The 16,184-nt window shown below is 38.2% G+C and overlaps 1 protein-coding gene across 2 annotated transcripts in view; it reads right to left on the bottom strand.

The window, feature by feature from the left end:
• Nucleotides 1-16,184, bottom strand: part of ITGA1 (integrin subunit alpha 1) — a 170,037-nt gene that overhangs the window by 46,112 nt on the left and 107,741 nt on the right. For both annotated transcript variants that reach the window (XM_058719426.1, XM_058719436.1), the window contains exons 10-14: nt 10,656-10,729; nt 9,851-9,995; nt 4,962-5,104; nt 1,901-2,044; nt 424-681 (exon numbers count right to left, since the gene is read on the bottom strand). In XM_058719426.1, coding sequence (XP_058575409.1) covers nt 424-681; nt 1,901-2,044; nt 4,962-5,104; nt 9,851-9,995; nt 10,656-10,729 — 764 coding nt within the window. The remainder of the gene's footprint in view (nt 1-423; nt 682-1,900; nt 2,045-4,961; nt 5,105-9,850; nt 9,996-10,655; nt 10,730-16,184) is intronic.

Raw genomic sequence — 16,184 nt, 5'->3', positions numbered from 1 at the left:
TGGGATTCCCTCTCTCTCCCTCACTCTCTGCCCCTCACCTGCTTGCTCTCTCTCTCTCTCTCTCTCTCAAAATAAATAAATAAGCTTTTAAAAAATAAATAAAGAGAAAGTGGTAACCTCTGTTTAGGATCAGGCACATTGCAAATGTTAAATAGTGTCATCATAAAGTGTTGTTTTGTTTTTTACCATTTTGAAAGCTCAGATCATGGAGCCATGGCAAAAGAAAAAGCAGAAAAAAATAGAAAAGAGGATAAAATACAAAAAAATGCTTCTATAAAGAAAACTTAAAAGGGAATTAAATCTAGTTTTCCAATAGAGTCAGAAGAAAAAAATATAAATAACTCATGAAGCAAGACAAGAAGCAAGCCTAGCATTGAACCCGCTTAATGTTTAAGGGTGGGAATAGTAGGTTGAACTTCTTACTTGTGCATACTCTTGCCTTATAGTCTTGCCACTGCCATGATAAATGTACACGGCTCCCCCATGATCATCTTCCAGGGGAGCTCCTATCACAATGTCATCAAATCCATCAAGATTGAGGTCTCTCACAGCAGCAATAGCTGTTCCAAAACGAGCCCCACACGGCTCATTTTTGTTTTCTTTTGTGCATGAATTGTGCTTCAGAGATGAACAACAAGTCTGCTTAATGGGTTCCAGGCTCATTTGATATTCAAACCTTGTCTGGAAGAAAGATAAACAGGATACTTATGAATTTCTATCGTTACGACAGCACAGTGAAATTTTTAAGTACGTACTAAATCAGAGCTATTAAAAACCATTTGTACATCAACAGCAAAGTTTGTAAAATTTCTTAAAAATTGTGGTTATCTGAGAGCAAAGTTAAAGATTTTAAAGAACAGATTGTAGAAGTGTGGGGAAGAAGACATATTGAGCATTTTAATGGATTCTGTTTTTAATGCAATCAAGTGACTAAATAACTCACAGCATGCTTTTAAAACCAAATAACAACTTTTAAACCCTCAGTTCAGGTTGCTATCCTTTTTTAATCCAATATTTGCTTCTTTAAAAAGTCTCTATACAGTCTCCTCCACAGGGTAAAGAGAAAATTTACTCTATTCAAAAAGTAAGCTTTTCCTATAGCTATCTAGGGCAACCCCCGTGCGCACCCCCCCAAACTCAGTAAAGGTCAGAACGTACTAGTAATGATGGACAGGAACACACTTTCTAGGAAAACAAGGAAAAACATCAAGGACCAAAGAAATTGATGGGAGGAAGCAAACAAAATGATAGGAAGAAAGGTATACAATTTATGAATTAAAAGAATTAATATGGAGAGACTCTAAGAATTTAAAAAGCTAAAGAGATAAGTACTGACTTTGCTGTAAAAAGCAAAAACCCTTCTAACAAAGACATCAAGAATTATTTCATCTACAAATGATGTCGAAAGTCAGGAGTGGAAAACAAAACCTCACTCCAGCCCAATGAAGTATTCCAAAGACCAAAGTAGTTTACTGTAACTGTCTGATGTCACTGCCTTAAAATTCACTACTCCACAGTCTCTCTGCTTCCCCAGCTTTTTTGGACAGCTAATGCAGTTTTAACTGCTAATGTTCCCAACACCTCCAGGCCAGAGCCTTGAATGGTTGCCCTGTTAGTTTATTTAGCAGTTTAGTGAGATTTATATTTATCTCTATATATTCTGCTAAAAAAGGATAGTTCACATTTCCAAGCAGAAAGCATCCGATGGTTTGAACTACTTTATTAGAACTGTAAAATATTCATTTAGAAATGGAGGAGTTGGTGACGGTAAAGGGGCCCTGAAAGATTCTTTGCTCCTTTTTGCAAAGTGAGTACAAAATTAGAACTGCATTATTTATTTGAAATTGAAAAAAAGGAAGAGATATTCACGAATTTCTACCAAATGCAGAGTGATTATTACCTGATTCAGGGCATACACATACACTTTTCCTTGTTCCTCTTTCTCTGTTCCCATGTACATGGGAGCCCCAACCAGAAGAATGTCAGTATTAGAATCTTTATCAACGTCAAGTGTGGTTAAAACACTGCCAAAGTAGGAACCAATCTAAGGTACAAAACAAAACAAAATAGTGTGATGAACATCAGAAATTCTCAAGAGAGCTAAAGGCTGCATTTCTTTTACTTATAGTAATCTAGAAGAGTATTTGAAATTCAGATATATATAGAAATGGAAATAAAATACAGAAACAGATTCTACCTGGAAGCTCTTTATTGGTTCTTGTGGGAGGCTAATAAATAGACCCATCCCTGAGGATGAGCAGCTGTCATAGATTCTGCAGCTTGAGAGAAAGAGAAATGGCTTCCTTTAGATTTCATCCTAAACACTCTTTCTTCTCCAAAAAGCAGAAAAGATCAGTAATGCCACCATGATTTTGTTAAAGAAAATAAAATGAGAAAAACAATAAAAGGCATTCTGGGATGGCTTCAATATGTTTATTTACAGTAATACGAAAATGTGAATAATATACAGTATGAAGAACTGATTTGTCTTGCAACACTGGTGTAGCATTTCACCTTGTAGATTTAGAAGGTTGTTTATTCGACAAAATGGTTAAGTCTTGTCCTAGCACTTGTGGAAGATAGAGAAATATAAAAGGATTGCAGAGGGACCATCTTTTAAAGATACGGATGTATTTTAGGGAAATGCAGGAGACTTACACTTCATTATCTAAATGCAATAAACTTCCCAAATATTGACCTGGGTTTAATATTTGATGCTCTTGATAATTCTCTTACTGAAACTTCCTGTCTTGGCTTCTATGATTTTAATTTTGGTCTCTTGATTCTGCCACTGTATCATAGGCCACCCTTTGTTTTCGTCTTTGCTGGCTCCTTTTCCTCCTCCCATGCCCTCGATTTTGGCTTCCCAAAAGCTATGATCTGCATTCCTCCCTCACCCCCCCCCCCCACTCACCCTGCCATCTCTTATCCTAGATGGCCAATCCTTCCAAACACTTCCATTACTGAAAATTGCAAATTTCTTTCTATCTTCCTTCTCAAGGCTCCAGTGCTACATTCCCAGACATTGGTAGACACTTAGAGAACTGCTAGACATTGACTTTCGAATGTCCTTTTCTCATAGGTTGTGAAGGGCTTAAAAGGTTTTTTTTTTTTTTTTTTTAAGTTGAATAATTACAAACGTAAATAAAATGCTGTAAGATCTGGCAACCTTGGGCCTTTATTCCCACAGGGTGATAGCCGTCTGGAGCTGAGTGGGAACTAAATGTTTAGATGGCTCAGGAACTGTCCAGGCCATGGTTCCCACCATTTCCTGTTGTCCTCTGTGCAATAGCTTTATTTATTTACGTTACCTTCCTGGCATCCATAATCATTTGAATTTGTGCTCACTGTTACAGGAAACATGTAAAACCAAATACCATTAAAAACATACCTAAACCACTTGAGTTGCTGACATTCTAATCATGGTGCCACCTCTCTCCCATATTCCCAGGCTTGAAACTTAAACCATTCATAATACAAATCATTTGTGACTTTCACAAGCAATTCTTCACTTCCTGTCTCGTAAACCATTAATAGAGTAATATCAGATGTATGATGTCATACAGGATGCGTCATTTTAGAGTCCTGTCAGTTCCTCCTCATTTGTGTCTACCCTAGTCCTTCCTTTTCCATTTTTATTAGTGATACATCATTTTAGGCTCTCCTCACCTTATCCTTGAGCGACAATAATAGCCTTGTTTTTATTGTTGATGCATTTTCTGATTACAAATGTGGGCAAAGTGCTAATAAAACCCTTTAACAAGACATATATATATATATGTATATATGAATATATAACAAGACATATATGTATATGTATATATATATGTATATATGAATCTAGATATGAGATTCTGACTTTTGGTTTACTCTCTGCTCCCCCAGACATCTGATGGGGAAAGGATTTCAATTATATTATTAAGCAATCCTGAGTGTGGTAAAAATAATCTCTGATCGGGGATGCCGCATTTAGGCTGTGGGGAACTATAAATACCTGATGGGCTTCCCAGGATGCAGTGACTATCACAACTACGTGCCCTCAGCAGGAGCCCTGGAAGCTGTATCTATGGTGTTGTTATAAAAGATATTGGCTCCTATAAAGAGAGGGTAGCTCTGCGCCTGCCTGACATGTCTGTCTCCTCACACCCAAGCGGTTCTGCTAGGCTGGGCAGCTATGAGCGTGCCTGCAGGACGGGAAGGCTCACACTGCCCTGCCTTTTGGAGTGGTTGGTGATGGCAGGAGGGTGGCCGGGGCGTCTAGTAAGCTGGGATACTTAGCGAAGCCCAAGTGATTGCTGTGCAATAATAACCAACAGCGTAGATGTTTCTTTTAGTTTAACAGTATTTGCACATATTTATGTTTGAATATTGTGTGAATAACTTCTTAAACTACTTTTGGTATTTAATATCATCTAACGAGAAGTTTTTGATTTTACATGTTATCACTTTCCACTACCTCCAGGAGAAAATCCAAATTCTTTAGTTTGCCATTCAGAACCTCAACAACCAGGGTCCACATTATCTTTTTAACTGGCTCTTCTGCTCTTTCTACCTATCTACGGTCTACCTTTCCCTCTAGACAAGCAAAAATGTTACCTGGTATTAAGACTTCTGGCACCAATCCTAGAATAAAACAATCTTTCCATCTTCAAGATGTACTGTCTGTGCCACGGGCATTTTCATGCTTCTTAATGTTTTAGAACTTTTTTTCCTGTATGTATATATCTATCCATTTGTATCTACAGCATCATCTCTACGTTTTACCTCCATTTCCGTGCAACTGAAATGTTCCGGAAGCCAAATATGCAGATATTTTACACTCCTACAAGGAACCCAACACGGGGCCCTGTTTAAGTTTGATGTTGAATAGGACAGGACTTTTTGAAGTTTAGGACAATAGATGGGTAATTTAAATTTACATAGAGTGTAAATGGATTGAAACAATAATTTTTCAAGCTTACCTGCTCTCCACTGAGTGTCTGGAGAATCCTGATGTCTCCATCTTCCATCCTGTAGATGACAACCTGGCCCGTGTGATTGTACCGTGGCTGTCCGGCAATGTAGAGCACATCTCCCGAAACCGTGGCGGAGTTCACTGTGTAACCTAACAAAAGAGAGATGCCAGATATACTATCTGACTCCTTAATGTCTACACAGAATAAATTAAGATCCACTTTAAAGGGCTGGGAGGGGGGCGCCTGGGTGGCTCAGTCGGTTAAGCGGCCGACTTCAGCTCAGGTCATGATCTCGCGGTCTGTGAGTTCAAGCCCCGCGTCGGGCTCTGTGCTGACAGCTCAGAGCCTGGAGCCTGTTTCAGATTCTGTGTCTCCCTCTCTCTGACCCTCCCCTGTTCATGCTCTGTCTCTCTCTGTCTCAAAAATAAATAAACGTTAAAAAAAAATTAAAAAAAAAATAAAGGGCTGGGAGGATCATTTGTGTATTTTTACAGACTTCTCTTTTTTTAAAAAATGTTTATTTTTTTTTAAGGCAGGTAAGTTTGTCTTGCCTTAGAGTAGTAGAATTTTTAGGTGGTTTTTAATTTTTTGATATTATACTTAAGACTGCAAAGACATCCTTGAACACTTAACGTTTTTACTTCTTTTGGATTTTCTTTGATGATAAATTTCAAGGAATAGATTACTGGATCAAATTTTCAGTTCTTTCAGTGTTTGGCAAATTGTTTCCAGAACATTTGTACTAATTTATTCCATGCACACCCAAAGGACAGACTAGTTTCATCAAACTCTCCCAAACATTGGGTATCATTACTATTATTCAAATTTGTGGATGTTCTAGTAGATATTAAGCATAATCTAACAATAATACTTCACTGTGATTTTAATTTGTATTTGTTTGATTACAAAGAGGTGTAGGGTGGGTGGGTTACACAAGTGATGGGGATTAAGGAGGGCAGTTGTGATGAGGACCAGGTGCTGTAGGGAAGTGTGGAATCACTATATTGTACACCTGAAACTAAAATTACGCTGTTTGTTAGCTAACTGGAATTTAAATTTAAAAAGTGAGCTTCGACATTCCTCTTTTTTAATTGGGTTTTCATGCCCATTACGTTTTTTTGTGTCTTGAAGGCAGACTACTGTTAATTTTTGAGTGAAGAATTAGATTTATTCCTTGTGTTTGTAGGGAACAGTGCTAAATCAGTGAATAACAATTCTCCTTTGCTGATTTCAACTTTACAGAAGGAAGAAGTGTTCTTATAACCAGATCTGTCCATCAGTGGATCAGAGGGCAGATTATTTTTCCAAAGGCCACAGAACCGCATTTCTTACTAAGAAAAAAGATTACGTTGATAATTTATTTTCCAAGTGTTTTACTGCAAGGCAATAGTTTCACTTTCTTACAAAACTTTTGAGGAGGAACAGAGGTTTTTGTACTAAAATATGTTTAATCTTACAAGTGCGAAAGGAACACAATTCCTCAGGCATATTTTCCTTCAGGCATATTTTCTCCCATTCTCATTTCTTCATCTTTCTTTGAGCTTCTAAAAAAATTATACATAATAAATTGTAGACTGTTCTTTTTCAAACAATTAATGTGTCATATTTCTTCTGTTACTAACCACAATATTGCTTAAAAAATAAAAACTTTAAGGTCATGTTTATATATAAATAAAATAAAAAAGGAGAATGTGCAAAGCAAAGGCTGTTTTATTTCATGTCATTCTACTAAGAAATATTAAGCAAGGATTGGCCTAAGAGAGTTAGTACACTTTGTTTTTGTTTTTTGTTTTTTTTACCTTACAGAGCTATGAATGCAAACTGATAAAAGAACCTTTAAAAAAATTGAAAATTATGTTTGAGGTTTGGAGTTGTGTGATAATTTAGTTAGTTTTGATAACTTGATAACTAAAACTATTAGCTGAAATCTTCCCAGAGACAGTACCTACTGGTCAGGTAGTTACTGGGTGGAAGCTAGGAATCCAAAGACAATAAAGAGGGAGAAAAAAAAGGAGGCCATGTAAATAAAGTCTAGTTTTCATGAAAGGAAAATAATTATACACATCTAAGTTTAATGTTGTTTTCTGAAAGAAAAAAAGAATTGAAGAGAAAGGAAAATTCATGGCATAGCCTGCTGCACGGATTTATAAAGAATAAATCCTGTCAGCTTTCACAATTCACTTCCTGGGAAAAGTGCTAGGACCTAGGGAGGTAATGGGAAACAGGTATGCTCTGCTTTGATGTCATGTGTTTGTTTGCCCCACATCTTTACATTTTTCTTGAATTTGTCTGGCATGATTAGAAGTGGGAAGACTGTGGGTGGAGGAGGCAGGGAACTTCGACTGTATTCTCACCATCAAAAACACTTGCTAAGTGCATACTGGCCTAAAGCAGTTCCTGGATGAGTGACTATATCCTGAGAGGTTCGACAACTTCTGTTCCTACTTCTTTCTGGTCATTATTGATTAGCATGAGATTTTTTTTGTTTTCTCCATAAGATTTTCCATTGCCTAATGACTTACAATCCACATAGATTTCAGACTAACACATTCAAGCTCTTTTTATTTTTCTTTAAAAAAAATGTTTATTTATTTAGTTTCGGAGAGGGAGAGAGAGAGTGTGTCAGAGGGTGAGGGGCAGAGAAAGAAGGTGAGAGAATCCCAAGCAGACTATGGGTGTGCTGTCGGCAAAGAGCCTGACTTGGGGCTTGATCTCACAAATCCTGAGATCATGAACTGAGATGAAATCAAGAGTCTGACTCTTAAGTTACTGAGCCACCCAGGCACCTTCAAACACTCCCTAATTCGTAATCCACACAGGCAGACATTTTGAAATTCTCATTTCAGATTTAGAATAATATTTGGGGTACAAAGCAATTTTTCTCCCCTATCCCCTTTCTGGGTGCTTTTCTATTTTAAAATAAATTTTATATATCTTAAATGTTATGTTGGAAAAATATCTTATGTGCTAACTTGTGATTAATCTAATGAAATGATTTCTAAAATATAAAAACATCATCTTAGTACACTGTAGACAACATACCCCCAAATTTCCTTTTTTGGGAAGAAAGGAATCATATGTTATAAATACTGTGGTCAGGAATGAAGGTTCTCTTAATTTTGTCTTGCTCCAGTGATATCTTTAAGTCTTGAATTCTCCAAGTCTGCTTTAAGCACCATGAATCCAAGCTTTGGGGGGATAATGGATTTAGGCTTCCTAAGACTACTTGGTTTTAAGGAATTTCATCACATAACAAGAAGTCAGAATATAAAAAAAATACTACAGTATTATTAAAATGTGTGAACTTAAGATTTGTGGACTTCATGCTGTATCTTTAGTTTTTTAAATGTTGTTAATTTTGAAATGAACACTGGAATAAGAATCAAGATACCTAGATTCTAGTTTCAGGTATGTCATAGGTAGCTGTGACATCATTTTTCAATTCCTTAATATCTTAATTTGGAAAATTGGATATTAACCATATGCTAAGATTTCTTTTAATGCATATGAATTTTAGGCCCACCCTCTTTGTGTTACAGCACAATCCTCCAAATATTTAAAAGATATGCAGTGTATATTTTGTTTCCTAACCATCAATTTCTTCAAATTTTGCAGACATTGGGGAAGGAAAGAAAGGAATTTTTTCTAGATCAGTATCCTTTAGATAATCTTTTATTGGCACATCCTAGTTTAGCATTTTCTTTTGTAATGTGTGATGTTTAGAACAATGGAATGCTCTAGCTGCTCTCTGACCAGGACAGAATGTAATAGGAATTTTATGAGAAATAAACTAGACTTTCATGAATGCAGTTCAGCATGTGTTAAGGGGTTTAACACTCACATTGTATGTACTGCTTACCACTGTAGTTTTAATTATCTAAATCCCTCAGGCCTTTCATTTTTAAGTCCTACCTGCCTCTACAGTTTTAAGATGTGTCTTTGAATAAGGAAATGTATGGATCTACCAGTAAAGACCTCCTACCTTCCTCATAAAATAGAAAGAAGCTGGATAGAGAGAAAAAGACTTGCCTCCAGGACAGAAAGATCCCAGAGAGGAATGCTAACATACTAAAATATGAACACTGAAAACTATTTGTTTCCTTAACCACTGCACCTCCAGCACCAAGAAAATACCTGGGGCAAAACAGGTGTCCCTCAAACATTTGTTGAGTGAGTAAAGTGTTGGGAAACCATATTCTGAGGGTTCTTTTCATCCTAGGCCCTAATTGTTTACTGAGATCATTTAGTGATAGAACACTTCCCTGGTATCCCCTAGGCAGCTCAGTACAGATGGAGAATAAGGTGATAACAGACACATACCTCCTCATTCCAGAAAAGTCTTTGAAAAATAAGATGACATTACATCACTGGGCTTAAGTTCAATATTTGTCTGGTTGTGAATAGAACTATTAAAGAAGAAGCTATATGACAAGACAAATTAAAATTTTCTTTTCCAAAATTAGGACTCATAGAAAGAAATGATATAGGATGTTTTAAAAAATATGGGAGTCTGATCTGCAGGATATTAGCTGTGTCAAGGTTTCTCTTTTTACCATCATTTTCTGTCCACCAGATGCAAAGCTCTTCTTGAAGTTAATGAGAATACCAGACACAGGGAGATTTCAAAAAGTGCACATATCAGCCTAAATCATTCCTGCACTAGGGAGCCCTTCTGAGAAAGTGTGACCTCCATGTTCTATTATTCTAAGATTGCTCAGAAATTAAGGCTGCTTGGGAACTTTCAGGGCTCCTACAAAATGTCTAGCTCTTGGAAGTTATCTGTCTTCATATGGTTATAAGTAAACCTATGTACATATAAGCAAATAATGCTAAAAATAAAAACAAAACCAAAAATAAACCACAATAATTTTCTATCAATTACATCTAAACTTTACCTAAATAAGAAGCAAGAGGTTCATTCTTTTTGGTAGACTCAACATTAAAGGTTGTGTTTTGAGGGATTATGATTCGATTAGCCTTCTGCATGACGACTGTTCCATTCCAATCATAGGCTCCTACTGCTCCAAGCATGACCCAGTCCTTATATCCAAATAGAGAAAACAAATGACATTTAACAAAGTAGCAAGAACACAGCATTAACAATATGATAGATTCTATTCAAAGTGCTTTACATATATTAACTTAGAATCCTCACAGTAATACTATGGTAACCTGGTAGAGTAACTTGCTCTCAGTTATACAGTACAATTGCCCACTGAAATGTCAATATTCCTTTGCAGGGACTCTGATGCATTTTTTTTTCATCAGCTACAAATTATATATTTCCTAATCTTGTCTTTCTGTTTAATTCTGGGTGTCAAGAATCCTAGGTCTTGAATATGGTATTCTAATAAGATCTTTAAATACAATGAGATTGAGAAAAAGATACAATTCATATCATTAGCAACTATTTTAAATTAAGTATTTCATTCAGCCAGATGTATAATTACATAAGGCAGACCTCAAAATGTTTGATTCACAATTATTAGTACGATATAGTGAACTGTGGGATATAACATGTTTTCTTAATATGCTTGTGAAATGCCATTTTCCTATTTCGATTAGAAACATCATCACAGTCTGAATAACTGGGCAAGCCATGAACTGCTAGTTGCACTTATAATGGTGATGCTTGGGCATTGTTTTTGGGAGCAAAAACCTTAAAAAAATATTTCATTTTCTACCAAGTGGTCAATATACCTGTGAATAATGAGCACTGAAGCCAGTCTGAGACATTTCCATTTCAAATGAAGCTGCTGACTGGTCAGCTGTAGCTATAACAGAAAAATAAATGACTTTTAGCACACTTGATTTGGAGAAGACAGAAACCAATTACAGACTGGGCTCTTTACCAACCAGAATTTCCAACATCTTTTGGGTATGTTCAGCCACACATTTCTCAACCCCAAATTCCTATGTAGGGCTGGGTAAAGGACAGAGAAGGTTAGCAGAAGGGCCGTGGCTAGATTCTTGACCATTGGCTTCCCCACCCTTGCTGGAGAAGTTGAGAAATCTCCATTCATGCTTCTCTTCCTATACTGTAGCATACTTGTGGATGATATGGCACTTTGGATCCATGTGGTTAAATTCAAAAGTACTGAAGTTGAAAACCTCCTTCTTCTTCTCACAATGTGGGAATCCTGCTCAGACATTAGCCTAAACTTACCCGATATGTTACAGGGCTAAAAAAATCTTTATTCACATATTTAAAGAAGTCTCTTGACTCTACCAGGTCCACTTGCATTTCCAGGTACAGATCCTCTTGGAATTCCATTATGTGATAAAGACTGTAGGGATTCTGGGATTGTGTTTTCTCTAATTTCTGGTGGTAGGTATCACTCACAAATTCGAAGGGGACTTTTTGATGGGTTTTTGGCCACATACCATTCAATCACATATTTTTTAAAGAATCTGTGCTCTCTTTCTTTCTTTCTTTCTTTCTTTCTTTCTTTCTTTCTTTCTTTCTTTCTTTCTCTTTGTTAATGCTATGTAAAAGGTTCAGGAGCAAGCATTAGGTATTTAAGCTCTTTACTGAAATACAGAGATAGTCCAGAGCATTCCATGGAAAAATATGCTACTCTCAAAATATTTACCGACCCAAAGCCACAACCTCCTAAGGGGATCGAGGGAATGTTGATTCATTTGCTTTCAGTGGGGAGTTACTGATTTATTTGGCTTTGAAAATAAGTTAAAAATAGTGCATAATTTTAAGAAAGTCAGTCTGCCTTCTCATTGAGGCATGAGAATAATTAAATTTGTGAAATCAAACTTATTTACTAGTTATTTCCTGGCATAAATTTGTTAACAAATACATCAGTGATTGCTTTTTTATAGCACTAGTTAAATGGCGATATCAATCAAGAATTCCAATACATCATTTTAATCTCACGTATGAATTATCCCCTAATTTAAATGACAGAGGTGCACTTTAACTTTATTTTAAATCTGATTTATTTATTTTAAATAAATATTTATTTATTTATTTTAAGTCCACAGTACTTTATGGTGCCTTCTTATTTATCTGTGCAAGACCACTGCAAGAGCACAGCAGTGAATACCTGCATGCTTCCAGTACCTTCTCCTGCTGCTGTTCGGCTTATAGCTGAGAATAGAGAGAAGGGAGTTTTGTGACAATCCACCTGCTGAATCATCATCATGGTAATAGCCCCTTGAGCATCCCTGAACTTCTTGCTGTCAACTCCTCCCCGAACTGTTCATAACTACTGACATAACCACTCTCCCACTGTGCAGGTTAGGCATTTTAGCATTTCTCCCACGTGCTGGGAAAGGAAGACATGGAACCTTTCTGAGTTCATTGGGCAAGTTGGTGACCTGTTCTCTTCACTAGGTGGCACTGTCGTTGGCAAGGAGGAATTTCATAATTGCTGCTCTTTGCCATCTAAAGATAAATGTTGATAGGAAATGGACACTTCCCAAGTAACAAGGAAATGAAATCCTTTCTGATCCCAGTTATGAAGAAAATCAGTCAAAACACTGTGTTTGATTAGCCCTGAAAGTGTATCAGTAAAGATGTGATAGACATTTTAATCTGAGGACATTTTTTAAAAAATTCACTTTATGTATTTAGTTTTATTTATTTATTTATTTATTTATTTATTTATTTATTTATTTTGAGAGAAAGAGAGACAGCATGAGCATGTGCATGTGAGTGGGGGATGGGTAGAGGGAGAGAGAATCTTAAGCAGGCTCCACGCCTAGTGTAGAACCCAATGCAGGTTCAATCTCATGAATGTGAGATCAAGACCTGAATTGAAATCAAGAGTCAGAGGCTTAACTGACTGACCCACACAGATGCCCCCCAGATAATTTTGCTTTTAAATGTACAGACTTCTTAAAGTGTCTGGGTATTCCAACATGTAACCTTTAATTCATGGTATGGTTAGTTTAGAAGCAACACAACAATGTCATTTAAGGTAAATTGGGCCCTTCTTCCCCCAGTAGCTGATGTAGGTAGACTTCATTTATAGAAGTCCTACCAGGTTATACTTACTTGCTTACTTAAGATGAATTTAAAAATGAGACTGTAGGAGGAGGGAAGATGGCGGCGTAGGAGGACGCTGGGCCCACCACGCGTCCTGCTGATCACTTAGATTCCACCTACACCTGCCTAAATAACCCAGAAAACCACCAGAGGATTAGCAGAACGGAGTCTCCGGAGCCAAGCGCAGACGAGAGGCCCACCAAAGAGGGGAGGAAAGGCGGCGAGGCGGTGCGCGCTCCACGGACTGGCGGGAGGGAGCCGGGGTAGAGGGGTGGCTCGCTGGCCAAGCAGAGCCCCGAGTCTGGCTGGCAAAAGCGGAGGGGTCGGAAGGACTGTGTTCCGACAGCAAGCGCGACTTAGCGTCTGGGAGGTCATAAGTTAACAGCTCTGCTCGGAAAGCGGGAAGGCTGGAGGACAAAGGGAGGGAGAGCTGCTGAGCCCCCGGACGGCAGAGCTCAGCTTGGTGGGGAACAAAGGCGCTCGCCAGCGCCATCTCCCCCGCCCATCCCCCAGCCAAAATCCCAAAGGGAACCAGTTCCTGTCAGGGAATTTGCTCGCTCTGCGCAAACACCCAACTCTGTGCTTCTGCGGAGCCAAACCTCTGGCAGCGGATCTGACCCCCTCCCGCTGCCACAGGGCCCCTCCTGAAGTGGATCACCTAAGGAGAAGCGAGCTAAGCCTGCCCCTCCTGCCCCCACGCACCTTGCCAACCCACCCAGCTAATACGCCAGATCCCCAGCACCACAAGCCTGGAGGTGTGCAAGTAGCCCAGATGGGCCACGCCACCCCACAGTGAATCCTGCCCCTAGGAGAGGGGAAGAGAAGGCACACACCAGTCTGACTGTGGCCCCAGCGGTGGGCTGGGGGCAGACATCAGGTCGGACTGCGGCCCCGCCCACCAACTCCAGTTATACACCACAGCACAGGGGAAGTGCCCTGCAGGTCTTCACCACTCCAGGGAATATCCAAAACGACCAAACGGAAGAATTCTTCTCAGAAGAATCTCCAGGAAATAACAACAGCTAATGAACTGATCAAAAAGGATTTAAATAATATAACAGAAAGTGAATTTAGAATAATAGTCATAAAATTAATTGCTGGGCTTGAAAACATTATACAGGACAGCAGAGAATCTCTTGCCACAGAGATCAAGGGACTAAGGAACAGTCACGAGGAGCTGAAAAGCGCTTTAAATGAAATGCAAAACAAAATGTAAACGACGACGGCTCGGATTGAAGAGGCAGAGGAGAGAATAGGTGAACTAGAAGATAAAGTTATGGAAAAAGAGGAAGCTGAGAGAAAGAGAGATAAAAAAATCCAGGAGTATGAGGGAAAAATTAGAGAACTCAGTGATACACTAAAAAGAAATAATATACGCATAATTGGTATCCCAGAGGAGGAAGAGAGAGGGAAAGGTGCTGAAGGAGTACTTGAAGAAATTATAGCTGAGAACTTCCCTGAACTGGGGAAGGAAAAAGGCATTGAAATCCAAGAGGCACAGAGAACTCCCTTCAGACGTAACTTGAATCCATCTTCTGCACGACATATCATAGTGAAACTGGCAAAATACAAGGATAAAGAGAAAATTCTGAAAGCAGCAAGGGATAAACGTGCCCTCACATATAAGGGGAGACCTATAAGACTCGTGACTGATCTCTCCTTTGAAACTTGGCAGGCCAGAAAGGCTTGGCACGATATCTTCAGTGTGCTAAACAGAAAAAATATGCAGCCGAGAATCCTTTATCCAGCAAGTCTGTCATTTAGAATAGAAGGAGAGATAAAGGTCTTCCCAAACAAACAAAAACTGAAGGAATTTGTCACCACTAAACCAGCCCTACAAGAGATCCTAAGGGGGATCCTGTGAGACAAAGTACCAGAGACATCACTACAAGCATAAAACATACAGACATCACAATGACTCTAAACCCGTATCTTTCCATAATAACACTGAATGTAAATGGATTAAATGCGCCAACCAAAAGACACAGGGTATCAGAATGGATAAAGAAACAAGACCCATCTATTTGCTGTCTACAAGAGACTCATTTTAGATCTGAGGACACCTTTAGATTGAGAGTGAGGGGATGGAGAACTATTTATCATGCTACTGGAAGCCAAAAGAAAGCTGGAGTAGCCATACTTATATCAGACAAACTAGACTTTAAATTAAAGGCTGTAACAAGAGATGAAGAAGGGCATTATATAATAATTACAGGGTCTATCCATCAGGAAGAGCTAACAATTATAAATGTCTATGCGCCAAATACCGGAGCCCCCAGATATATAAAACAGTTACTCATAAACATAAGCAACCTTATTGATAAGAATGTGGTCATTGCAGGGGACTTTAACACCCCACTTACAGAAATGGATAGATCATCTAGACACACAGTCAATAAAGAAACAAGGGCCCTGAATGATACATTGGATCAGATGGACTTGACAGATATATTTAGAACTCTGCATCCCAAAGCAACAGAATATACTTTCTTCTCGAGTGCACATGGAACATTCTCCAAGATAGATCATATACTGGGTCACAAAACAGTCCTTCATAAGTTTACAAGAATTGAAATTATACCATGCATACTTTCAGACCACAATGCTATGAAGCTTGAAATCAACCACAGGAAAAAGTCTGGAAAACCTCCAAAAGCATGGAGGTTAAAGAACACCCTACTAACGAATGAGTGGGTCAACCAGGCAATTAGAGAAGAAATTAAAAAATATCTGGAAACAAACGAAAATGGAAATACAACAATCCAAACATTTTGGGATGCAGCGAAGGCAGTCCTGAGAGGAAAATACATTGCAATCCAGGCCTATCTCAAGAAACAAGAAAAATCCCAAATACAAAATCTAACAGCACACCTAAAGGAAATAGAAGCAGAACAGCAAAGGCAGCCTAAACCCAGCAGAAGAAGAGAAATCATAAAGATCAGAGCAGAAATAAACAATATAGAATCTAAAAAAACTGTAGAGCAGATCAACGAAACCAAGAGTTGGTTTTTTGAAAAAATAAACAAAATTGACAAACCTCAAGCCAGGCTTCTCAAAAAGAAAAGAGAGATGACCCAAATAGATAAAATCATGAATGAAAATGGAATTATTACAACCAATCCCTCAGAGATACAAATAATTATCAGGGAATACTATGAAAAATTATATGCCAACAAATTGGACAACCTGGAAGAAATGGACAAATTCCTAAACACCCACACTCTTCC

Source organism: Neofelis nebulosa, chromosome 1 (genome assembly GCF_028018385.1).
Source record: "Neofelis nebulosa isolate mNeoNeb1 chromosome 1, mNeoNeb1.pri, whole genome shotgun sequence".
NCBI lineage: Eukaryota > Metazoa > Chordata > Mammalia > Carnivora > Felidae > Neofelis > Neofelis nebulosa.
The sequence above is the reverse complement of the archived record's forward strand: the minus strand, read 5'-3'. Positions and strand labels throughout refer to the sequence as shown.